Below are 24,965 nucleotides of genomic sequence, written 5' to 3'. Positions count from 1 at the left end.
TCGCCCAGCTGGTGTGGTTCAGTGGTTGAGCATAGACCTGAGCACTGGTTCTATTCCCCACAGGGCACATGACGGGTTTCCGAGCTTGATCCCCGACAGGGGATGTACAGGGAGCAGCAGATCAGTGTTTCTATCTCTCTTTCCCTCTCCTTTCCCTTCTCTCTAAAAATCAATAAAAAACATTTAAAAAATATCAATCACTATATTAAATTGACTTCTTCCTGATGGAATGCCCATATATAATTGCTCATTGATTCCTTTTCATTTTTATCAAGGAGATATCTCTTGAATCAGTTCTTTGTTCACTGCTGCTACCTTGTTCACATACACAGCTCAGACTTATTTAAATATATGTATACTAGAGGCCCGGTGCACAAAAATTTGTGCACTCGAGGGGTGAGGGGGGGGTTCCTAAGCCCGGCCTGTGTCCTCTCGTAGTCTGGGACTCCTCGGGAGATAACGACCTGCTGGTTTAGGCCTGCTCCCGGGTGGCAGAGGGCAGGCCCAATCCCTAGGTGCAGCCCCTGGTCAGGCTCAGAGCAGGGCCAATTGGGGAGTTGGGGCGCCGCCCCCTGTCATGCACAGAGCAGGACGATTGGGAGGTTGTGATGCCACCCTCAGTCACACTCAGGGTAGGGCCGATTGGGGGGTTGGGGCACCGTCCCCTGTCACACTCAAGGCAGGGTCGATGGGGAGGTTGCGGCACCACCCCCTGTCACGCACAGAGCAGGGCCAATCAGGGGGTTGGGGCACTGCCCCCTGTCACTCACAGAGCAGGGCCCATCAGGGGGGTTGGAGCTCCGTACCCTGTCACGCACAGAGCAGGGCCAATCAGGGGCTTGGGGCGCTGCCCCCTGTCACGCACAGAGCAGGGCCCATCAGGGGGTTGGGGCGCCGCCCTCTATCACCCACAGAGCAGGGCCGATCAGGGGGTTGGGGCGCCGCCACTGTCACACTCAGGGCAGGGCCGATGGGGAGGTTATGGCTCTACCCTGTCACACACAGAGCAGGGCCCGTGGGGGGGTGGGTTGGGGCACCGCACCCTGTCACACACAGAGCTGCAGGGCGATCAGGGGGTTGGGGAGCTCCCCCCTATCAGGCACAGAGCAGGGCTGATCAGGGGGTTAGGGCGCCTTCCCCTGTCAGGAACAGAGCAGGGTGGATAGGGAGGTTGTGGCCCCGACCCCTGTCACACACAGAGCCGCAGGGCGATCAGGGGGTTTGGGCACTGCCCCCTGTCATGCTGATCCCAGTGCCGGGAGGCCTCGCGGCTCCGCTGATCCCAGTGCTGGGAGGCATATTACCCTTTTACTATATAGGGTAGAGGCCTGGTGCACGGGTGGGTGCCGGCTGGTTTGCCCTGAAGGGTGTCCTGGATCAGGGTGGGGGTCCCCACTGGGGTGCCTGGCCAGCCTGGGTGAGGGGATGATGGCTGTTTGCAGCTGGTCACACACCCTTCCGGGTGGGGGTCCCCACTGGGGTGCCTGGCTGGTCTGGGTTAGGGGCTGAGGGCTGTTTTCAGGCTGGGGGTGACTGAAGCTCCCAACCGCTCCTTTCTTTTTTTTTTTTTTTTTTTATTCTGGGCCAGCTTTAGCTTTGAGGCTTGGCTCCAGCTCTTAGGCCTCCGCTGCTAAAAGTAGGTTTCTGGCCTTTGCTTACAATGTTGCGATCCTGCTGGCTGAAGCCGGGCAGACTAAAGCAGGTTTCTGGGGTTTTGTTTAGCTTCTATATTTGTTACATAGTTGCTTAGAGTTGCAGCTCAGAGGCCTGCAGCGGCAGGCGGGGAACGCTGGAGTCCTCCGTCACTGAAGCAAGCAAGCCTCATGTTAGTTTCAAGCTGCCTGGCTGCCGGCCGCCATCTTGGCTGGCAGTTAATTTGAATATCTCACTGATTAGCCAATGGGAAGGGTAGCGGTTGTACGCCAATTACCATGTTTCTCTTTTATTAGATAGGATAGGTGGTAATTGTTTCTAATTATAATTTTGATATACACTGGCTGTAAGAAAATTCCTTACAGATCTGGGTAGTGAAAGTTCTCCAACCCCAACTTCTAAAGATAAGCACCATTAACAGTATAGTATACACTCCTTGATTTTTTTTCTATAAATATATAGTAGCATATTATGTCTTTAAAATTTTTTAAAATTGATTTTTAGAGAGGATGGGAGAGAGAGAGAGAGAGAGAGAGAGAGAGAGAGAGAGAGAGAGAAACACATCGATATGAATTGGCTGTTCCCGATCTCGGGATCTGACCAGAAATCTAACCCACCACCTTCTATTACACTGGATGAGTCCCAACCAACTAAGCCACACCAGCCAGTTACTATGTCTTTTAAATGGAATCACATCATCTTGAAACTTGCTTTATTTCCTATATCAACACACACAGAGCTACCTTGTATTTTTTAAATTAGTTTAAACATACACATTTTATACAAAATTCAATAGCCACAAAAGGGTATTTTATGAAAAACAAGCCTCCCTTCAGCCATCCATCCGTTTCTTGGGTAGCCTTCTGGGGCCTCGTTTCTTTTAATAGCAACATAGCCTCCCATTGTATGGATGTTCCAAATCCATATACCAACTTACTTTGGTGTTTCAACAGATTGTTTGCAATGCTATTACCTACTAGAATCTACATTCCATGTCAATCTTATCAATTACTTATCACTCTAATTTTTTTTAGCAACATGGTGCCCCACATTGCACAGATGCACCATAATTCATTTATCCATTTCCCTACTGATGAGAATTTAGGCTTAAACACTAAGCATTTGCCCTGCTCGTAGGACTTGTGCTGTTAAGCACTTCTGCGATTTGGCGGGCAATCTAGTTTATGTACCGAGCTATGAGCTAGCTCCTCGAAGTCAGAGGAGAGTGTTCACATTCATCCTGGTGTCCTCACTGCCTAGCCCCGAACTTGGCCGGGAGCATACGCTCACGACGCTGGAGTGTAATAGTCATACCGCCCGCACTGGCACGGGTTCTGCCACGGAGAGACGGAACGAAAGGAAAGCCGAGCCTTTTGAATTGTCCCAGACTGAGGGGCCGGAACTTTGGTTGGGAGGGTCATTGTTTCTCAGGGACGATTCTAGCGTCAATGTGTACCCCGCACAAACATGGTTGCTACGCACCGGAAGTACCGGTTATTTTGCTGGAATCGGTTCTTCCGCGGGGCGGAAGAGGCATGTCTGCCTGTTCCCAGATCATTTCCAGCCCCCTTTCCTAGCAGGAACCCATGAGTAAGCTGTGGCGGCGCGGGAGCACCTCTGGGGCTATGGAGGCTCCTGAGCCAGGTAAGCGCGGGTCGATAGAGCAACTTAGGAGTTCCTTCGCAGAAAAGGAGTTCCTTTCTCGCTTCTCGGAGCTTTCAAGGTACTTGGCCACAGGTGGGAGGAGAAAGGCGGGGCTGTTGCTATGGTAACAGCAAGTACCGCGGGAAGAGTGGGAACCCTTAGGGAAACTGGGCTCTTCTGGGCTCTCACTACCCCACTCCTGCCTCACACCGATGACAGGCTCTCCTTCCGCAGGGGAGGCGCTGGAGTTGAGTCTGGCGGGTGCCCACGGCCACGGAGTGCACAAGAAAAAGCACAAGAAGCACAAGAAGAAACACAAGAAAAAACACCATCAGGAAGAGGAAGCTGGGCCCACGCAGCCGTCTCCTGCCAAGCCCCAGCTCAAACTCAAAATCAAGCTGGGTGGGCAGGTTCTGGGCACCAAAAGGTGAGGCCAAGGGAACCAAGGTTTTACTTGGGGAACTTTAGAAGGAGGCAAAGAAAAGAGACGCTGGCTGGGCTTTCCAGAAGATAGAGTGGACACGGTGACTTGGGGGCCCAGGAAGAACCTAGAGGGTGTGGGGACAGCTGGAGGTAGCTCCTGAGCGGAAGGAAGATACTTGCCCCGCTTACAGAGTGGTGTTGCTTCTCTGCAGTGTTCCTACCTTCACTGTGATCCCTGAGGGACCCCGGTCCCCCTCTCCCCTTATGGTTGTGGACAATGAAGAGGAACCAATGGAAGGAGTCCCCCTTGAGCAGTACCGTGCCTGGCTGGGTGAGAAGGAGCTGGAGGTGGGGAAACAGGGTTCCTCATTATACCCGATGAAAGGGAGGAGGTTACTTCTGAGGAGGGAGGGAATTTTGAGTGTTCCAGTACTAACTTGGCCACATTCGGGTGCCCCACCTGAACAATTCTACTTTTATCTCTCCAGATGAAGATAGTAATTTGTCCCCCTCCCCACTTCGAGATTTGTCGGGGGACTTAGGGGGTCAGGAGGAAGAGGAGGAACAGAGGTGGCTGGATGCCCTGGAGAAGGGGGAGCTAGATGACAATGGGGATCTCAAGAAGGAGATCAATGAACGGCTGCTCACTGCTCGACAGGTAAATTGGTTCATTCTTCATTCAGTTACCAGATATTTAGAGAGGACCTTCCATGTCCCAAGAACTTTGCTGGGCATTGGGCAATCACTGATGGAGAAAAGACACTTTACTGTTCGCATGGAGCTGGTATTCATGTGTGTGTAGGTAAATAAGGAAATAATCTTGAAAAGCAGTTTATAAAAAAAAAAATAGGGTGATGAAACAGAAAGTGGTAGGAAAGAAACATTAGATAGGGAGGGAAGACCTCTTTGAAGAGCTAACATTTCCAGTACCAGAGGAGCTTTGGTCTGGCATTGAGCACTTGTCTAATTGATGCTTCAATGAGATAAAGATTTAACAACAAACAGAAGTCCTCAGAAATATGGTGCAGAGAATTTGGTACACAAGGCAGGCAGGTAACATTACTGCATTACTGATACTTTTCCCCTTGAGAGTCAAGGACCTAAAGCTGAAAGTCTGGAAGCCGGGGGGGGGGGGGGGGGGGGGGGGGGGGGGGGGGGGGGGGGGCAGTAGTAAGGGCTCCTGGAAAGGGCACTCATCCCACCCTCCTCCCAAGGCCTGCGCTCCTTGTGACCCTTGCTTTCCACTTGCCCTCCTGGCCCTTCCTGCAGACCTCGCTTCTCCATTTTCTGATTTTCTGACACCACCTGTCTCTCCCCAGCGAGCTATGCTCCAGAAGGCGCAGAGTCAGCCTTCCCCGATGCTGCCGCTGCCTGTGGCTGGGGGCTGCCCGGCCCCCGCCCTCACCGAGGAGATGCTGCTGAAGCGCGAGGAGCGGGCTCGTAAGAGGCGGCTGCAGGCGGCGCGGCGGGCGGAGGAGCACAAGAACCAGACTATCGAGCGCCTCACCAAGACGGCAGCGCCCAGCGGGCGTGGGGGCCGAGGGGCCGCGAGGGGGGAGCGGCGGGGAGGGCGGGCCGCGGCCCCGGCCCCCATGGTGCGCTACAGCAGCGGGGCACAGGGTTCCACCCTTTCCTTCCCACCTGGCGTCCCCACCCCCGCACCAGTGTCTCAGCGGCCACCCCCGCCTGGCCCTCCTCCGCGGTGTTCGGTCCCTGGCTGTCCGCACCCGCGCCGCTACGCCTGCTCCCGCACAGGCCAGGCACTCTGCAGCCTGCAGTGCTACCGCATCAACCTGCAGATGCGCCTGGGGAGACCCGAAGGCCCCGGGTCCCCCCTTTTGGCTACTTAAGGCCCGTAACCAGGACTCTGTACCCTCCCCCCTGCCCGATTCAGTGTCTTCCTTATTAAATGTTATCCGGTGCCTCGACTTGTACCGAGTTTACAGAATTGAGTGTATGGGGTATGGGAAGCCAATTCCCTGTCCACACATACTGCCCCCATCAGAGCTGCGCTCACGCCTCGGAAACGTCCGTCAAGCCCGGGCACAGGAAGGCTGGCCGCTGGCGCTCAGACTCCGCCGACTTTGGGGACTCCCACCTCTTCCAGCGGGATTACCTGGCGTGATCGGGCATTTGGCATCATTCCAGGAAACAGGACTCAAGCCAATCAGAGGGGAGCTTGCTCTCCTGGGCGGCCGTTCATTGGTTGACAACTTGAAGCCTGTTCTGTTGTCCACGTTGGCTATTGTCGCTGTCAGTCAGGGCCGTGGGTCGAACCTACCCCACTCTTTGTCTGGGAGAGCGCTTGTTGTCTGGGAGAGTGGCAGGGGCGCTGCTGTGGATTGGTCACCAGCAAAAGCCTCCGATCCGATCCTATTGGCCCGTTCGCCGGAGGGCGATGCTGATTGGTAGGACGGAGCAACCTGGCTCCTAGTTGGCAGAGCTCTCCCCGGATGGGAGCTCCGGCCGCGGAGTGATGGTGGCGGCAGCGGAGATGGGCCGGGCAGGGACCATGGCGGTGGCGGCAGAGGTGGCAGGGGCGGGGCGGCTGGCAGTAGAGGAGGCTGTAGTCTTCAGGGGGCTGTAGGTGGAGGCATGGCTCGGGCCAGCAGCGGGAACGGCAGCGAGGAGGCCTGGGGGGCACTTCGGGTGCCGCAACAGCAGGTATCCCATCAGCTCCAAAAGCATATCCCGATAGCCATCTATTTCCTTTTCCCCTTTTCTGTCCCTTTCTTTTGGGGGGGTTGGGTAGGAACTCACGGAGCCAAAGGTATTGTGAAGTTCCTAAATATGTCCCTTTCATTCTTTGTTTAAACTTCGTAATGTAGATGCAGTTGACTTTGCCTGCAGCCTCACAGACCCATCCCATGGCTGCAATGGGAGCTTACAGTGACTCTCCAGTGACCAGAGGCATAGTGAGGCCCCAGGGAGGCTCCCTGTCTTACAACAGTTATTTGTGTTGCCTTTCTGTGTGCCTGTTGTCACAACAGAGCCCATAGCGTCTTCTCTTGAGGGAGCAATTTGGAGAAGAGCTGGAACCCAGACTCGCGCCCTGGATGCCATCCTTTATCATCCACAGCAATCCCACCTAGTTGGGAGCACTGCTCTGGGTCTCACACTGTCCCTCCTCTATCCTAGGAAACTGAGACTCGGGGGTGGAAAGGTCCACCTTGGGGATGGGGAATGGCAGACCATGGGGGATGATGAGCATCTTAGTGTTGGAAATTACTTTAAACCCTTTACCCATTGTCTGAGATTTTGAGATTGCTCTGATTCAGGCTTCTGCCCAAACACCCTGTTAACAGAAAATGCCCTGGGGCCAGTCTATATGCAGAGCTGAAATCTGCCTCTGCGTTCACATCTTCATCTTGTTCTCCAGGCTGATTTTTGCTATTCCAAATCCTCTTCCATGTTGACAGCCCTTCAGACATTTGAACAATCCTCTCAGCATCACTCTTGCCTCCTCATAGATCTGTGCTCCACTTGGTTCACAGGGTGGGCTTGTGGATGTGCATGCAGGGGCTGGGTGTGGGGGTGAACAGTGCCTTGGGCTGGAATCTCCCTTGGTGCCAAGTGCCTCCTTGCTCCCAGCTTCGAGAGGTTTGCCCAGGAGTGAACAACCAGCCCTACCTCTGTGAGAGTGGCCACTGCTGCGGGGAGACTGGCTGCTGCACCTACTACTATGAGCTCTGGTGTGAGTCTCTGTGGGGGCTGTTCTCGGGTCCTTCTGCCCACCCTCCCTTGGACCTCAGAATTCTAGCCTTCAGGGACCCTTCTTTGCATGGGAGGTATCTGAGACTCTTCCTCTTCACCCCCCTGCAGGGTTCTGGCTGCTCTGGACTGTCCTCATCCTCTTTAGCTGCTGTTGCGCCTTCCGTCATCGACGAGCTAAACTCCGGCTGCAGCAACAGCAGCGGCAGCGTGAGATCAACTTGTTGGCCTACCACGGGGCATGCCATGGGGCTGGCCCTGTTCCTACCAGTTCACTGCTTGACCTTCGTGAGTGACTTGAGGCTCTGGGCTCACTACCAGTGGCTCCTCCTCAATGAGGACCCTGAATCATCCCCACATTTTGTTTTCAGACATTTCAAAGCACACTTTTCCCTAACAGTAAAGAGACCACCACCTCATCCCTGGTTGCCTTCAACCAACTATGCCGTTCTTTCCTGCAGGCCTCCTCAGCGCCTTCAAACCCCCAGCCTATGAGGATGTGGTTCACCGCCCGGGCACACCACCACCTCCTTACACTGCGGTCCCAGGCTGCCCCTTGACTGCTTCCAGGGAATGTACCTGCTGCTCCTCCACTTCTAGCTGCCCTGCCCACTTCGAGGGAACAAATGTGGAAGGTGTTTCCTCCCACCAGAGTGCCCCCCCTCATCAGGAGGGTGAGCCTGGGGCAGGGGTGAGCCCTGCCCCCACACCCCCCTCTTGCCGCTATCGCCGCCTGACTGGTGACTCTGGCATCGAGCTGTGCCCTTGTCCTGACTCCAGTGAGGGTGAGCCAGTCAAGGAGGCTAAGGCTAGTGCTATTCAGCCAGATCTGGGGGACTGTCCCCCGTGTACACTGTCCCTAGACCCCATACCCCAAGTTTCTTCTATGGGGCTGGCTACCAGTGAAGGGGGCATCCCATAAGCAGTTTGAGGAGGATGGGTTGGTTGCTTGCCCACTAGAAACAGCCCTGGTTCCAACTCCTGGAGTTCTCGGCCTCTCCCTGCCTTCCTAGAATCTGCCTGAAAGGGCTGGAGTCCTGGGACAGGGGCCATGTTTGGGGGACTGTGCTAGCTCTACCCCCAGTGACATACACAGGAGCCTTTGATCTCATTAAAGAGATGTGAACCAGCTGCTTGTGGACTTGGGTGGTCTAGTGCTCAACTCACTTCATTGTACCTGAATGGACTTGGAGGGGACAGGTAATGGCCACCTTTCCTAGCTTCCCTGAAGGATAGGAGGCAGCCCTAAGGCCTGGACTGAGCTAAGACCTCTTGGTCAGGCAAAGCTGGCAAATACAATAATTTGGCATGGTTTTCCAATTTATTTAAAAAAATAGACTTTGAATTCACATTCACCCCTGGGTTGTGTGGGATGATAATGAGACACCTGAGATGAGGGTTTGGAGCACTGGTATCTGAGGGTTGGGGGCAGAAGTTAGAAACCTAGTCCCAATAGTCCAGAGTGGTACAGGGACCTCACTCCCCTCCCACACTCTCCCTTTAGTAGTCTTCAGCCATGGCCAGTAGAACAAGGCTGGTCCAACCCTGGAAAGGGCGGCAGCCCATGCCCCGCCCATCCCGGTCACTGTACTGCTCCCACAGGAAACCTGTGGCCTGATACTGCCTCAACACATTGCCCACCACATTGGCACGGAGCTCACTGTGGAGCTTGGCAGCACGGGCTTGGTGAGGACCCTTGAGATGCCCATAGTGGTGGAGTGCCCCTAAGGCCAGGTAGTTGACATTGAGCCACACAGCTCCTCGCCAGTAGGGAGGATCATGCTCTGAATTGCGTTGGCCATAAAAGGGGCTGGAGGCTGCAAGGGAGCGTAAACCAAAGGGGCTCCAGAGATGGCGACTGTCAGCTAGAACATCCAGCAGTGGCCCAAGGCGGGATGAGTGGGGGTCCAGCAGCCGCAGCAACAAGGGGAAAAGACTGACATAGCCCAAGGCATCCACATACTGCAAGCGAGGGTGGGGCCGGCCCACCACCCGAACCAGCCCATGAGGGGGACGAGGCTTCAGATGCACTGCTTTTGTGTGGTTCCCAAAGTCTGCAAAAACTCCTAGCTCTGGGGCCCAGTGTAACTCATCCAGGATCTCCTCTGACCCCAGTGAGGCAGCCAGCGGGCCCAGCTCTGCAACTGCGTCAGCCTCTCCCAACTGCTCTGCTAGCTGCACCAGCACACGGGCACCCAGTGCCACCCAGCACCGCAGGTCCAGGTGCCGTTCAGTGGCTGAAGGGTGCGAAGCACGGGGATAATCATCCAGCCCTGAAGGCAGTGTCTTGGGATTCAATAGGGTTGGCAAGGCCGAGTCCCGACCCCGCCAGCGGTAAGACAGTGGCACTGGCCCTGCCTGGCTCTGATGAAGCCAGGAGAACCAGGCATGCAGGCGGGGGAAGGCCCTGCGGAGGAAGGCTAAGTCGGCAGGATCGTGACCCTCTAGCATGTGGGCTACAGGCAAAAGCAGGGTTGGGGGGTTGGCATGGGCTGCCCGTTGCACCAGGAATTCTGAGGGTACCCGGACTCTGGCCTCATCCCCCAGCACCTGCTCCCGCCCAATCCACCCATCAGCATTGAGTAGCCCCAGCCAGTGGCCTAGGGCCTCCCGGGTGAGGCGGGGATCCCATCGCTGGACCAGTAGCTGGTGAAAGCCCTCATCCCAAAGAAAGCCTCGTGGGAAGAATGACCGGGAGGGCACTGCTGTGAAGAGAGGGACAGGTGGGAAGAGGGCCGGGGCCACCTTCTGCTCAGATCCCTCCACCTTCATGTCTGGCAACACAAGACCCTGCCCATAGAAGTAGCCAATCCCACCAAGGAGACCGCTGAGGGCAGCCTGACCCAAAGCTTGCTCCTCAGGGCTCAAGCCCTTCTTCTCTAACTGGAAGGTCTTCTCAAAGCGCTCTCTAAAGGCTTCAGCATGGCTCTCCAGGGCCTGGGTCAGCAGGCTGCCTGCCAGCTGCCCCAGGGCTTGGTTTCCTCCCGCCTGGGCACTGCCAGATTCAAACACCAGCTCCACAGAAAAGGGGACTTTCACTGTCACCTGTTGTATCAGGAACTGCCCTTGTCCCTGTCCTTGCCCATTCGGGCCTCTGTCCTCCCACTTCAGAGATCCTGGCAAGCCAAGGTAGCGTTCAGGGGAAGCCCCTGGGGGCCGATGCTGAAACCAGCTATTTAGGCGACTCTTCACCGTCTCTGTCAGCAAGGGAAGTCCTGGGTTGGAGGACCAGAAGACATTGTAGCTTGAAGGGAAGAAGACAAATAGGAAATATTATTCAGGAGGGGAGAAGTAGGAGGGATTATAAAAAATATGAGGTGATCAGGGGTTAGGATGGCAAGGTCTTGACAAAGGAGGGGGCATGGAGTCTGGTGTGAAGGGAAATAACTGGTGGAAAGAGGGCAGAGTAGAAGAGATGGAAACCAAGCTAAGTTAGCATCCCTACCACCCCTACCACCACCCCCACACTCTCTCCCCACCCCAGTTACCTGCCATACTTGGGAGTAGTATTCCCTGGACTGGTTGGTGCCAGAAGTGTAAAACGGAAGTCACCAAGTTCACTGGAGTGCCCACTGATGAACTTCAACTGGCCCTTAGCTCCAACCTCTGGCACTAAGACTTCCTTGCCATCTGTCACCACATAGAAGAACAGGGACACCAAAGGGAGGGCAGAGGTACCTGAGGCCTAGATGACCAAGGAGGACAGAAAAAACATTGCATTAGATTTACATTCTCTCTTGAGAATCACACTTAGTGAGGGAAAGGGGCACCAGTTTAGAGCAACATGAGAAACAACATATACAGTGGAACCTTGGTTCTCGAACTTAATTCGTTCCAGAAGGCTGTTCAAAAAGCGATTTGTTGGGAAACCGAATCATTTTACCCAGTAGAAACCATGTAAATGGAATTAATCCATTCCAAAGACCCCGTTTTAACCTTTCTTATATACAGCACATGTCTAATGTACTGTGTAATATATAAGCAAACACTTTTTTTCTCAAATTTACCCCCTACCAGCCTTAAATGAGTCACTTTTAGCATTCGGTCCACGGATGTCTCTTAGGTCAGCATACAGCATATTTGCTTGTTCATATATCACCGCCTCCGAAAATGGCTGTCACTGGCTAACTGCTTTTCCTTTATCTAAATCAACAGTTTTTCTACCTCTTCAATTGCCTATGAGCATTGTTTCTTTCCCACCCTTAGCAACATTAGCACTCTTGATGGTCTCTATGTTTTAAAAATGTGCTAATCGTTAATTTCACCAGCTACAAAAGCATTCTCTCCTTTGTTGCCTGAGAGACGCTTTTTGTCACGCTGAGGTATCAGCACGAGAGGGTTGTCAGGTCCAAAACCAAAGTTTGGTTTGACAACCAAGACATTTTTTTCTGTGAACAACTTGGTTGAGAACCGAATAGTTGGAGATGGAAGTTGTTGGAGAAACGAGGTTTGACTTATCTGGCAGTGTTGAGGGTCAACACCCAGTGGGGTGAGTTAAAGATCCCCGCGCAGAGTTCTCTGGGAAATAATGAGTATTTCTGTGCCATGTATTATGCTGAGAACTCTACATATATTTCCTTGAATTCTTACAACCCTGTTGGGTGCTATTTTTATCTCCATTTCACAGAAAGGAAACCAAGGCTTAGGAATTGTAAATACAGGTGGTCTTACAGGCAAGTGTTTCAGGCAACCAGATCCAAACCAGATGGCCAGACCCAGCTCCAGCTGTCACCCCCCACTTCGTACTGCACTGCTGGCAGCCAAGGAAGAATGGAGGGAGTCTGGGCTGGGGAAGGGCGCCCTGAGGCCCTGACCTGAGGCTCTACAGTCACTCTCCAGCTCCAGTCCCCTCCGTGCTGACCCCCGGGTCTCTTGACGAATTCAGTGGTGAGCCTTAAGGCCCCATCCTGGATGTGTTGCCGCCCGAAGGAGAGGCCGTCGTGGAACTCCCAGCCATAGGGACCCACGCCGTCCCCCTGCTCACACGTGTGCCTGAGCTTAGGGGTGGTGCCATGCTGTGCCCACATCAGTCCTGGGGGTAGAATGGCCACGTAAGTCAGAGAGCAGCGCCCCTGTCCCTGTGTCTACGAGGACTGCAGGGTCATCCCTCCTCGGAACTCTCCTGACCCGCTCCTCCCCACCCTTGCTCTGGAGGACAGCTGGGGCGCCCAGATGAAGACTTCGCTTGCCTGCCCGCCGGGGCCCGGTTACCGGTGAGGAGGGGCTGCGGGCTGCGGGTCTTCATGCCGAAGTAGACGTGAGGGCGGTAGGTGCCCCAGAAGAGGTCGGGGGTCACGGCGGGGCTAGAAGAGTCGGGAGGCAGCGCCGGGGGCGCGGAGTGCAGCGTGACCGCCCGCCGCGCACGGTGCCACGCCAGCAGCCAGCTTCCCGACAGGGTCAGGGCCAGAGGCAGCACCACGATGACCAAAACTGCTGCCGCGACCGTGCCCCGGGCCACGCCGCCGCGGCTTTCCCGTCGCGCGGGGCCGCCCCGAGCCGCCCCCTCCGCTCCCCGCGCTCCATCTACCGGCGCGCCGCGGCGCCGCCGCTCGCCCCGAGCCATTCTGGCACGGAGGTCGGCGTCGCGAGAGCTTCGAGGGGCGGCCGAGAACCTGTGTCCTGCCTCTCCGCCCCAGCTCCAGCGTAGCACTCAGGCGGCCACTCATCTGAACGCGGCACCTCCTGTTCCGCTTCCGCCTCTCGCCGGAAGTCCCGCCCCGCACCTCAGCTTAAGTTCCCTAGCCCGGAACTGGCGTGTCGCTGTGGCACGCGTTAGGTCCCCTGGGCCGTGTCTACTGGGTCAACGTTTATTTGGTATCCTCACGAAGTCCACAGGCTCGTAGAAAAAAAAAATCTCCGATTAGGCTCCCTTAAATATATTTATTATATATTCGCTATCCTGAGTGTTAGCGTATGCTCTGACCAGGAATCCACCTGGTGACCTGGTGCAGGGGAAGACTCCCACACTCTTGGAGAGAACTGGGAAGTTATCATTCAAAACTAGGAACAGCCCTAGCTGGCCTGGCGCAGTGGATAGAGCGTGGGCCTGCGGACTGAAGGGTCCCAGGTTAGATTCAGGTCAAGGGCACATGCCCGGGTTGCAGGATCGATCTCCAGGAGGCAGCCGGATCAGTGATTCTCATCATTGATGTTTCTCTCTCTCTCTGAATTCAATAAAAATAAATTTTTAAAACACCACAGCAACACAACACACACACCAAACTACAACCAACCATTGGTGTGGGCTGTAAGCTACAAATTATATAGGGCAAAACCACAAAACACCATGGGTTAAAGGTTCTGCTGGGAGTTTATTGGTTGGAGGTAAGCATAATAAATCATTTCTTCAGGTTTTTAAATATATATATATATACAAATTTTTTTTTAATTATTGATTTTAGAGAGGAAGGGAGAGAGAAACATCAATGATGAGCCCTAGCTGGTTTGGCTCAATGGCTAGAGTATCATCAGCCTGGGGACTGAAGGGTCCCAGGTTTGATTCCAGTCAAGGACACATGCCTGGGTTTCGGGCTTGATCCCCAGCAGGGGGCACGCAGGAGGCAGCCAATCAATGGTTCTCTCTCATCATTGATGTTTCTTTCTCCCTCTCTGAAATCAATTAAAAAAATACTTTTAATTAAAAGAGAAAAAGAAAAAAAGAAACATCAATGATGAGAGAGAACCATTGATCGGCTGCCTCCTGCACGCTCCTACTGGGGATCTAGCCCGCAACCCAGGCATGTGTCCTTGGCCAGAATCAAACCTGGGACCCTTCAATCCAAAGGCCGACACTCTATCCACTGAGCCAAACCGGCTAGGGCTTCTATAGGTCTTGAGGGCAGCTGAGGTGTGTTGCCAGGTCCCTCTGTCCGGTTTTATGGGAAAGCAGTCAGAGAGTGCTCCACCTTAGGACTCAGCTGCTGAAACATAACTTAGGTCAAGATGTTATCTTGCCCTGGCTGATGTGGCTCAGTTGGTTGGAGTGTTGTCCCATACACCAAAAGGTGGCAGGTTCAATTCCCAGTCAGAGCATACACCCAGGTTGTGGGTTCCATTCCTGGTGGAGGGGTGTGTGTGGGAGGCAACCCATTGATGTTTCTCTCACAGGTCAATGTTTCTCCCTTCCTCTCTCTAAAATAAAAATTTAGCGGGGAGGGGGGAGGGGGGATGGGGGAAAAGGGGACATGTATAATACTTTTAACAATAAAGAAGTATTTTATTTTTTAAATATATTTTTATTAATTTCAGAGAGGAAGGGAGAGGGAGAGAGAGAAACATCAATGATGAGAGAGAATCACAGCCCGCAACCTGGGCATGTGCCCTTGACTAGAATCGAACCTGGGACCCTTTAGTTCGCAGGCTTACGCTCTATCCCAGGGGTGGGCAAACTTTTGACTTGAGGGCCACAATGGGTTCTTAAACTGGACCGCAGGGCTGGACCAAAAGCATGGATGGAGTGTTTGTGTGAACTAATATAAATTCAAAGTAAACATCATTACATAAAAGGGTACGGTCTTTTTTTTTTTTAGTTTTATTCATTTCAAACGGGCCGGATCCGGCCCGCGGGCCGTAGTTTGCCCACAGCTGCTCTATCCACTGCGCCAAACCAGCTAGGGCAAGATAGCACCCTTTTAAGCAGAGAAGCAGTACAGTAATGCTGTAGGAGGCTCATGGAAAATGTATTTGGCAAAGCACCCAGCAAGCAGTGTCTAGAGATCCTGGATTGCCTAGCTGAGCATTCTGAAGTTCTCTAAACCAGTGGCTAGCAACCATCTTTTCCTATAAGCCAGCAGTTCTCAACCTGTGGGTCGTGACCATCGGAAAACACATATAGCATATCAGATATTTACATTACGATTCCTAACAGCAGCAAAATTATAGTTATGAAGTAGCAACGAAAATAATTTTATGGTTGGGGGTCACCACATGAGGAACTGTATTAAAGGGTCGGGGCATTAGGAAGGTTGAGAATCACTGTAAGCCATAGTAAAAAAAAAAAAAACTACTTTGTAACCAAGTACATTCAGATGTACACATACTTTATATATCTATACTCACACATATAGTGTCCCCCAAAAAATGTATACACACACTTTGAATAATTATAAAGGCAGTATTTATTAAAATACATTTCATTTTCAAAATTGAGCTATCAGCTATTAAAGTGTGTGTACATTTTGGGGGGATACATTGTATGTAGATTTATAATTATATACTTATAATTATATAGTTAACTTTCTTAAAAGAATACTTCTCATTTCATGTGCCATGCATGCACTGATACTTTTATTCTATTTTACTTTATTAAAGGCTGATTTAACCTCCTAAATTGATTCACGATCCACACTAATGGGTGGTAACTGTATGAAAAGTACTTTAGGTGCTGTTCTCTGAAACAAGTAGTAGTGAGACATAACCAGTGATATGCTTTGGAAAGATAAAATTAAGCAGCAGCAAAAATGATGAGAAAAAAAGGAGGATGTAACAATAATACAGGAGAGTGAATGGGAATGAAGAGAGCATTTCAGGGGCTTTTGTTTAACATAGAATAATATGAACTTACTGACTGGGTATGCAAGGAAAAGGAGACAGCAGAACCAGAGACAATGCTGTGATTTCCAGCCCCGGTGGCTGGGCACATGGAGTGCCTGTAAAAGGAATGGGGAAGTCAGGGAGAGGCAAGTATATGTGTATGTAAGATTATCAATTCTATTTTGAACAAAGAATGTTTGTAAGGTTCGGAGAAAATCGATAGTAGGTAACCTGACTGTAGAACAGAAATTAATATTAGACCCAAACAGAAATGCATGGTTTAACCCAAAAGGGTAGTTCAAGTTATAACCGAAGATGAGATACCCCAAAAATAAAGAGGGGGGGGAGTTTATCTTTATGTTTAAGAGAAGGAAAAGGAAGAGACGTTCCATAGGGAATGAATTAAAAGCGGCAAATGCTACTTAGGTGGAGAGCTCAGGGCTGGGAAAACAGCACTGGATTTAGCTAATAAGAGTGAGAGGTATCACACTTGAGTGAGTGGTGGGGGGAGCCAAATTCAAAACGGTTAAGCGTGAGCGATGGTTAGAAAATGAAATAAACTCAAGTTTGTCTAGGCCCTTCCCGGACCGTCTCATCCCAGAAGCACTGGTTAGATGTGTAGTCATAGGGCTCTTTGGGGGGCGGGGGTGGTGTCTGCGGCCTCCAGACAGTGATCTGGGTGATCAAGTCGAGCTTTTCGCGGATAAGTGTTCGCTAAGGCCCAGGCTAGCATCTGCTCGATGGCCTCTGACGCGCTGTCAGCGGCCCGCCTCGGCGCCAGGGTGGTCCCCGCTCCCCGCCGCGCTCCGGGCCTGGACGTGGGAGGCGAAGGCAGCGAGCATTTCTTGGGCGGTGAGGTGGGCGCCGCGCATCACCAGGCGGTGCCCGTCTCCTGGGGAAGAAGCGAATGAATCAGGTACGAGAAGGCCAACGGGGCGCAGGGGGCGCGGGCTGCCTGCCGCCCCTCCCGCCCGACTCCCCACGCGAGCCCACCGAAAAGCACATCCACGCAGGGCTCGGAGCCGTCGTGCCTCACATCCACAATCACGGAGCATTTCAGGTTGGTGGCGCGGACCTTCTCGCGGCTCACCGCCTGGAGAAAGGTCCTGCGGTGGGAGAGCGGCGTGAGCGCCGGGCCGCAGGGGGTGAGACCCCCGGCGGCAGAGAAACGCGTCCTTTTCCGTCCCCTCTCCCTCCCCCTGGTACCTCGTAGACTCCACGTTGTTCTCGAAGGGGCAGAACTGAACCCGAACCTCCTTGACCGCCCGGAGTCCTAGCCGAGCCAAGGCCGCCGCCGCCATGGTAACCTCCGCCCCGGAAGCACTCGCCCGGACAGAGGTGCCGTCAGAGAAAGAGAGTGGCCGCGCAGCCGCAGGCCCCGCCCCCCGGCTTCCGCCGAGTACAGGCTCCCCGGCCCCAGACGAGGAGCGGAGCTTTCGGCACAGGTGACCGAGGGGCCCGAAGTAATCGGTCTGCGAATCCTACCACCACTCATAGCCCGGTTGTGCCACAGCAAAGGCTGTGTAAAGCCCTGCACCTGCGTTCCCCTTCCGCTCCCTGCTGTGCCCACCTAGTCAACACCATCTTAGGTGCTGTCCCTTAGGAGGAGGACATCGTCACACGGCAGGGACATTGAAAATTAAACCTGTTGAACTCTGAGTAACCAAAGCTTAAACGGGAAGGTCCTGCAGCGCAATATGGTCCCACGGCTGAAAGCAGGAATGGGGGGACAGGGTAATACAAGCCTGGGGACAGATCCAGCTACAGACTGCTTCACCTCCGGTTCCTGATGTACTAACTTTATGTTTGGTCTGACTCTAGACACTTAAGTGGCACCTAGGCTCTCTGTTTCCTGCAGCTTTTTCTCATTCCCTTTCCTCTGGGATACAACCCTATGGCCCTCCTCCCAGTGTCTAGCCCCAAGACGTCTTCACTGATGGGGAGTTAGGCCTGAGCCTCCTGGCTCCAGGCTGTGGTATTGCCATTTACTCTGGATTCTCAGCTTGTACGCCCAGGCGGTGTAGTTTGTCCTCACGTATGTTTTCTTCCAAGCTTCCAGGTGTAGGCTTCTTTAACAGGCAGTTCCTATGTCTGGGCTTTCCCAGCCAGAAATGCAGAGCATTGGCTTCCTGACTGCTGATTAGACTCCTTAGGGTTCAGGACTGGTCTCCAGGCAGGAAAGAAAAGGCAGTTGCCACCAGGGGCGGTGCTGGTGCTGCCTCAGGGCCAGCCAGGCCTGCTGATTTCCCACCAGGTAAGCCTCGGGGCTAGGTCCCCCACCCCAAAGCATGCTCAGCAGCTGAGCTGTCTGTGCTGGGGGTGCTCCAGGCCGAAGAGGGGGCTCCAAGCTCTCCAGGCTGTTGAGGCTGCTGCTGGGCAATTCCGAGGTTTGGACCTCCTTACATGCACCTGGTAAGGCAGGAGTGGAAGGGAGATGGCTGCTGGGGAGTTGCTGAAGCCAGATCAATGATGAGTTTGGGGAATGGGGCCTTTAAAGTAATAAGTGAGGGCCCAGAGAGCCTGGAGTTGAGAAGGGGGAGTGACTCACAGCAACAAGGAGGCCTTCTGTGGACTTGAGTCTTGGGCAGGGGCTGCTGCAATAGACACAGCAGGGCCCCATCCAGCTGCTGGAAGATGTTGAGCATGAGCAGATTCTGGCGAAGTTCAGGGGACAGGCCCCACCGCTCTTCTTCCAACAGCTCTCGGACCACTCCAAAATCTTGTCTAAGCTGCAGTGTCCCCTGCAGGCTGAAGGCCGAGGTGCAATGTGACCACCTGACCCTCTGGTCTCCCTAAACTGCTCTGCCCCACTTATCCCCTCCCCTTTTCGAGTTCCATTCATCCCCCTGCCACTGCTTTCTTTTCTCCCCACCTGAACCGGATCCCATGGGTGAGGATGTGGTCAAGCCAGGCACTCAGGATGGCTGTCAATGCCTGGACAAGGGCAGGGGCCTGGGCTGGAGGTAGCAAACCCTGCAATCCTTGCAATACAGGCTCCAGTACAGTGCGGACCACCAACCCAGCATACTCACTAGGAATGCTGGGAAGTTCTGGGGTAAGAGAAAAGGAAGGACAGAATATAAGGTTACTGAGATCTATTGAGCACCTAATGAAGTGACTGGGGGAAGACAGTAGAATTTCCAGTGTGGGGGTAGGATTTGGAGGGGTCCGGATACTCTTACCCCCTGGGAACCCTGAGGATGCTGGAATGAGGAGTTACCAGGACAGAGACGATGCCGCCAGTACCGACCCCGTGGCATGTGAAGTCCGAAGCCCTGCGTAGCCTGTTTATAGCATTGTTGAAAAAAGAGACTCAGTGACTCTTCAGGCAGGAGCTGTGGGCATAGTGACAAAGTAAAAGGGGATTATCTGTTAGGGGCTTGTCAAGTTCTGATGCTTTTCTAAATCTGAGGTGTTTAACCTGGCATCCATAAAACCCAAGAACAAAATTGTATACATAATTGTGTGGGCTCAGGCATTTTCTGAGGACAGATGCCATTGCTTTTACTGGATTTTCCAAAAGGTCTGAACCCAGAAAAGATTATGGATAATTGCCCTAAGATTATCCTGCTCTTTCCAGCTTGGTTCAGAGGATAGAAATCCTCCGGATTAATTTTCTCCTATAGGAACATTAATAGGAAAAAGAGAGAGACCCTCACCACAACCAATGTTCAAAAGCAAATGGGAGGGAGAGGCTGAAGAAAAGGGAGCTGTACAATATCTGGCTATCATTTATGAAAGGAAAGCAGGAACTGTGTGTAGATCAGGAGCAATGACTAACTTTCTGAGATTCAAGAACCTTTGGGATGTCTTTACACTGAGTATTCTAACAGCCTACTTGCATTTCTCCAGAGCAGCGCAACCCATAAAGTAAGGAAAGGTCCATGTGCTGGTTTGGTTTCTTCGGTTTGACAGGTTTTGTTCGTTTTTTAAATATATATTTTTTTTTCAGAGAGGGAGAGGGAGATGGACGGAGGGAGGGAGGGAAGGAGAGAGAGAGAGAGAGAGAGAGAGAGAGAGAGAGAGAGAGAGAGAGAAACATCAGTGATGAGAGAGAATCATTGATTGGCTGCCTTCTGCACGACCCCTACTGGAGATTGAGCCTGCAACCCAGGCATGTGCCCTTGACCAGAATTGAACCAGGGACCCTTCAGTCTGAAAGGCCAACACTCTGTCCACTGAGCCAAACCAGCTAGGGCTAGGTTTTGTTTTTGAAAGGGGAAAAGATAACAGAAGAGGGGGTCTCTAGAGCCCATCTTGGAGGAGAAGAACCCCAAGAAATAGGGTGTGTAGTAGCAGGTCTGTAAAGAAAAGGTTCCTGGTACATATCCTGACAATAGCCTCCCCAAACCAACCCTCTTCTCTCCCCCCCAAAATCAGTACCCCCTCCTTCCTTATTTATGCCAAGGAAATGACACCTCTGTCAACTGATATTGGTAGGGAACCCCTGCACTCAATACTCAGTAAGTACAAGATCACACGATGAGACAGTCTCTCTCTCTCTCTGGGACAGTCCAGTCCAGTTGGGGAGAAAACTCACAACATCAGTTCTTCTTTTTCATCCCAGTACTGTATGTGGTGGAATGCCCAGATAGAGGAGCAAGGCATCAGAGTGCTCTGTACAGTGTTTGGTTCACACAGTGAGCACACTACCTCTGTTCCTTTTGCTCTGTTCTCACCCTGCTACCAAGAGCTGGACGGTATGTCTCCTCACCTCCCTTCCATCCTGACCACTGTAGCTGGATCAAACACCATCACCACCTTCACTGCTCCCCTCCCACTCTTGCAGTGGTGCCCTGTCACTCATTAGATAAAGTCTTGTCTCTGTGCACTAGTGTTCAATGCCCTCCACCTGCGTCCTCCTCCACAGTCCCTCACCCCACCCCAAACACACACTAACCCATACAAACACACACTAACCCATAACTACATACAAAGGGAGTTTCTGCTTTGGTCAGGCCATCTCTCCACTACTCTCCCAAGGAACTATGAACTGTCCACCTCCTGCCACTCCTCTAAAGCTGCCAAGCCACCCGTGAGCCACAGGCCTTGTATGAAGCTTCTGTCACCACATGCCCGCCATTGTCTTCTGTCCTCAGAGCTCCCATGACCATCACTGTCCACCCTAATCATAAGGAGCCTGCTTTGGGGCATGCTGGGTTGAAGAAGGCAGCAGTAAGTGAAGGCGGAAATGTCCAAGAGGCAGATGCAGATGCTAGATGAGGGCTAAACTGGGGCTGGAGTGGGGGTGCATAGCACCAAGGCACTGTGAGTAGCAGGAATGCAGAGAGAAAAGAGCAGGGAGACAAGGACTGAACTCCACAGCTTTGCCCTTACTCAGGGCAATGAGGAGAAATGTGGGTAGGAAGAGAAGACAAACGATATAGACATCTTCCATAGTAATAGATAAAATGGAAGCATAATAGTTTTATTCAAAAATTTAGAAGAAAATAAGAAATGTTAGAAGAAACAGCCAAGCCCAACCTGCGAGGCTCCGTGGTTGAGTTTCGACCTATGAACCAGCAAGTCATGGTTCAATTCCCAGTCGGGGCACATGCCCAGGTTGTGGGCTCATCTCTGGTGGGGGCATGCAGGAGGCAGCCGTTCAATGATTCTCTCTCATTGTTGATGTTTCTATCGCTCCCTCTCCCTTCCTCTCTGAAATCAATAAAAATATATTTAAAAAGAAGAAGAAGAAACAGCCAAGAGTGGATGAAAGTTACCACTGTGGAACAGGAATCAGGTGGGAGTGGACATTAGAAACCTTCTAAAATTGTATTCTATTTCACTTTTAAACTATGGACATGTATTACTTTTTTAAAAATATGTTTTTATTGATTTGAGAGAGGGAGGGAGAGAAACATCATTGAGAGAGATATCGATCAGCTGCCTCCTGTATGCCCCCACTGGGGCTTGAGCCCACAATCTGAGCATGTGCCCTGACCAGGAATGGAACCAATGAACTCGTGGTTCATGGGTTGATGCTCAACAACTGAGCCACACCAGCTGGGCTGGACATGGGTGACTTTAATAAAGTACAAATTATATGTTTTAAAAAGAGGAGAAACATTGTACTAAAAACTAGTAAATAAAAGGACTCAACCATTTATCTTGCTTTTTCTCTACAAAATAGACCTCAGAATAATTGAATAATTAATGAGGGCAAGTTTCATTTTATAGGAGTAATCCAAGTAATAAAATAAAAATAAATGATAGAATTGGAGTATCACCACTTTGCACCCCGTAATGAAATCATGGATCTAGCCCTAGCCAGTTTTCTCAGTGGTTAGAGCATTGAGCCTTGGACTGAAGGATGGGGTACTGAATGCATGGGGGCACAAGCAGGAGGCAACCAATCAATGTTTCTCTCTCTCTCTCTAGCTCCCTCTCCCTTTCACTCTCTAAAAATCAATGGAAAAAAATATCCTCGGGTGTGGAATAACACACAAAAAAGAAATCATGAATCTAGGCAATGATCATCAGTGGCCGTTCACATGACCAAATGAGAGGCTGACATGGGGGAAGGGATACATAGATAAACCAAAATTGACCATGTGTTGATCATTGTTAAAGCTTCTGTGGTAGGAATATGGGACTCCATTATACCCTTCTCTCTACTTGTGTATGTTTGAAATTTTCCATAATAAAAAGTTAAGTAGAACAAAAAATGAACAAAGCAACAAAGATAAATTTAGCAGAGACTCCAAGAAGATTCCAAGTCTCTGAGATGTTCTGTGCCCCACGCCCACTCCCAACACAAAAGCTAGCCACTGTCGGGGGCCCTGCTCCCCTCACCTGGATCTGTATGGTCAGCTTCCGGATTTCCAGGCCCAGCTGCTGCTCCACCTCCAGGGCCAAGCTGTCCTCTGAGGCCAGGCTAGAGAGAACTTCTGCCTGATGTAACAGAGGCTTTGGCAGAAACAGGGAGTGAGGTCTGAGCCCAGCCTAGGCGGCTCCCCTCCCCATCCCTAGCTACTTACAGGTAAGTCCTTCTGGATCAGAGGCAGGAAGGAACCTGGGGCCCATGCTGCCAGATGCTGCTGAGCTCTGCCCCAAAACCAGAGCAAGGTTGTCTGCAAGGTGCAGAGCCCCAGGGCAAGGGGTACAGGGCCTGGGGAGGGGAGGGACAAGTCTCTGAGGGGTCGTGGAGCACCTCTGGGAGGAGCCAGCCTTTAGAACAGAGGGAAAGAAGAAAGGAGATATCCTCAGCTGTGCTCCTGTTTGGCCAACCCCAGCTGCTTGTCTCACCTGGAGGCTGACAGAGGAGCAGCCCTGACTTGGGCTCTCGAAGGGCATCCAAGAGAGGAGGGAAGAGCTGCTGCAGAAGTGCGGTGGTATGAGAGGATGAGGAAAGGCGGCTCTGATCACCAGCAGACCCCAAGGCTTGGCAGAAGACTGCAGACGAGAGGGCACGGTTTGATAGGGAAAGGTCAACTGGGGCTTGCGTCACTCCCACTGCCCCTTTCTCCTCACCTTGGTCCCAGCTCGGGATAAGAGACTGATGAAACAGGCTGTGACACAGAGAAGCCAGCTCCTTCTCACACTCCTGGGGCAGGGACGCTAATGGGAGAAATGACTCGCGCCTGCAAACAAGGCCTCCATTTTCTACAACCACTGCCCAGGCGACGATGGGGGGAGAGAGCAGGCATCCCCCCAAACTCAAGAGGCGGGTGAAAAGCAAGACTTTGCCTAGAAGGCTCAGAAGGGATAGCCTGGATCCCCGGGTTGCAGAGGGGTAGGGGAGCCAGGGGGTGTTCATTTTAAAGGGCCTGCCTTTGTAGTCAGGCTGGCAGATGAGAGGTGACTAACGGAGAAAGGGCTCCAGCCTTCCCACACGCCCGCCCAAGGCCACCCACCACTCACCCCGACTCGGCGGCGGTGCCGGTGCCGCTGCTCCGGGGTCCCTCCAGGGCCCTAGGCTGAGGTCCAGACGCTGAGCACAGGCTGCCCATAGCAGCGTCCAGTACTGGTTCCACAGGGCTCCCGCCCCACCAAGCCCCGGTCCACCGCCGGCCGAACCTGCCACGCCCCCGACCAAGCCCAAGAGACCCAGCAGCAGCTCCCGCTCCTCACACCACCACGAGCGGAGCTGGTCCCACGAGCCCGATCCCCGGAGCGCCTCCTGCAGCCGCCCAGCCACCTGGGAACCCCGCTCCTCCGCCAGGAGGCAGAGCACGCGGCCCGGGGGGAAAGGGCGCGCTGCCCCCGGGACGTGGCGTGAGGCTTTTCCCTGCAGCTGATGGTAGGTGGGAAGCGCCAGCAGCAGGTCCGCCAGTTGAGATGACAGGACGCGGCTGGCGGGCGCCCGGCCCAGAGCGCGGAGCTGCGCCTCGATGACGACATCCAGGCGTTGGGCGGCCAGTCCGACGGGGCGCGCCAGGAGCAGCGGCTCGGGAGTCTCTCCAAGGCCGGTCCGCAGGGCTGCCTTTCGGGGAAGCGGCGGCAGCAGGTCGCGGCACAGCTGTGGCCAGGGGTCCGGGCCCGGGAACGGCGCGCCGGGCTCCAGCATCCTCAGGAGGCGCACGGCCGCCTGGAGGTGGCGGGCGCAGTCCCGCACTTGCAGGAGCCGCTCCCGCTCGCGGTGCAGCCGCAGCAACACGGCCCGGAGACGCTGCAACGCGGGAGGGACCGGCCCGCCAGCGGCGGCCTCCTGCCTCGGGTCGGCGGCGCCAGCCTCATGGTGGCCTCCCTTGTCCGTCGGCGCCGCCCACCACGGCTGCCCTCTGGCAGCTCCGCCGGGCCGCTGGTCCAAGCAGGGGAGGCTCCCGGCCACCAGCAGCCCCGGCTCGCCGCGAACGTCCCCGCCGATGGCGCCCGCTCGCCTCCTCTCCCACGGCTCCTCCCCCGCGGCTCCCGCCGGCGCCCACGGCTGCGGCCCCGGAGCGAGTGGAGGCAGGCCATCGGAGCGGGACGCCCGGGCCATGGGTCGGCGGGCCCGGATCGATCCTAACGATTCCCACTGGCCCGCCCCGCCCAACGTCTGCCGGAGCCCAGACTCCGCC

General features: G+C 53.5%; 5 protein-coding genes across 15 annotated transcripts in view; 2 read left to right on the top strand and 3 right to left on the bottom strand.

Annotated features, from left to right (window-relative positions):
• The window catches only part of RTKN (rhotekin), a 40,056-nt gene extending 26,945 nt beyond the window's left edge, over positions 1-13,111 (bottom strand). For 3 of the 6 annotated variants that reach the window (XR_004971775.1, XR_004971777.1, XR_004971778.1), the window contains exons 1-4: positions 12,643-13,110; positions 12,246-12,463; positions 10,920-11,116; positions 10,477-10,675 (exon numbers count right to left, since the gene is read on the bottom strand). Coding sequence is in view for 2 of the 6 variants with exons in the window: in XM_036334064.1 (XP_036189957.1) it covers positions 10,477-10,675; positions 10,920-11,116; positions 12,246-12,463; positions 12,643-12,994 (966 nt within the window). In the remaining 4 variants the exon portion in view is untranslated. Of the gene's footprint in view, positions 1-10,476; positions 10,676-10,919; positions 11,117-12,245; positions 12,464-12,642 lie in introns of all 6 variants that reach the window. The other 3 variants (XR_004971776.1, XM_036334064.1, XM_036334063.1) reach the window with 3 other exon arrangements.
• Positions 3,165-5,654, top strand: INO80B (INO80 complex subunit B). Of its 2 annotated transcripts, none has more exons than XM_036334072.1 (5): positions 3,165-3,297; positions 3,532-3,724; positions 3,933-4,051; positions 4,209-4,378; positions 5,040-5,654. In XM_036334072.1, exons 1-5 carry the CDS (start codon positions 3,240-3,242, stop codon positions 5,568-5,570), a joined length of 1,071 nt encoding a protein of 356 aa, XP_036189965.1. In that variant the 5' UTR covers positions 3,165-3,239; the 3' UTR covers positions 5,571-5,654. The 2 variants fall into 2 exon arrangements, with proteins under 2 accessions (XP_036189965.1, XP_036189964.1); XM_036334071.1 differs by having other exon boundaries at positions 3,207-3,297; positions 3,517-3,724.
• WBP1 (WW domain binding protein 1) lies at positions 6,067-8,572 on the top strand. The gene is made up of 4 exons (XM_036334075.1): positions 6,067-6,384; positions 7,312-7,414; positions 7,543-7,719; positions 7,893-8,572. The coding sequence occupies exons 1-4, from the start codon at positions 6,316-6,318 to the stop codon at positions 8,351-8,353; spliced, it is 810 nt and encodes a 269-aa protein (XP_036189968.1). The 5' UTR covers positions 6,067-6,315; the 3' UTR covers positions 8,354-8,572.
• Positions 13,112-15,530: 2,419 nt separating the features above from the next.
• MRPL53 (mitochondrial ribosomal protein L53) lies at positions 15,531-17,440 on the bottom strand. Its single transcript, XM_036334050.1, has 3 exons — positions 17,170-17,440; positions 16,957-17,069; positions 15,531-16,855 (listed from the first exon to the last, which is right to left on the bottom strand). Exons 1-3 carry the CDS (start codon positions 17,262-17,264, stop codon positions 16,722-16,724), a joined length of 342 nt encoding a protein of 113 aa, XP_036189943.1. The 5' UTR covers positions 17,265-17,440; the 3' UTR covers positions 15,531-16,721.
• Positions 17,441-17,591: 151 nt separating this feature from the next.
• CCDC142 (coiled-coil domain containing 142) lies at positions 17,592-24,916 on the bottom strand. 5 transcript variants are annotated; one of them, XM_036334039.1, is made up of 9 exons: positions 23,827-24,916; positions 23,437-23,523; positions 23,212-23,358; positions 22,944-23,074; positions 22,759-22,872; positions 19,184-19,298; positions 18,836-19,013; positions 18,512-18,711; positions 17,592-18,372 (listed from the first exon to the last, which is right to left on the bottom strand). In XM_036334039.1, exons 1-9 carry the CDS (start codon positions 24,884-24,886, stop codon positions 18,113-18,115), a joined length of 2,292 nt encoding a protein of 763 aa, XP_036189932.1. In that variant the 5' UTR covers positions 24,887-24,916; the 3' UTR covers positions 17,592-18,112. The 5 variants fall into 5 exon arrangements, with proteins under 5 accessions (XP_036189932.1, XP_036189935.1, XP_036189933.1 ...); XM_036334042.1 differs by having other exon boundaries at positions 19,184-19,247; XM_036334040.1 differs by having other exon boundaries at positions 22,759-22,857.
• Positions 24,917-24,965: the final 49 nt, after the last annotated feature.

Source organism: Myotis myotis, unplaced genomic scaffold (genome assembly GCF_014108235.1).
Source record: "Myotis myotis isolate mMyoMyo1 unplaced genomic scaffold, mMyoMyo1.p scaffold_m19_p_14, whole genome shotgun sequence".
Lineage (NCBI taxonomy): Eukaryota > Metazoa > Chordata > Mammalia > Chiroptera > Vespertilionidae > Myotis > Myotis myotis.
The sequence above is the reverse complement of the archived record's forward strand: the minus strand, read 5'-3'. Positions and strand labels throughout refer to the sequence as shown.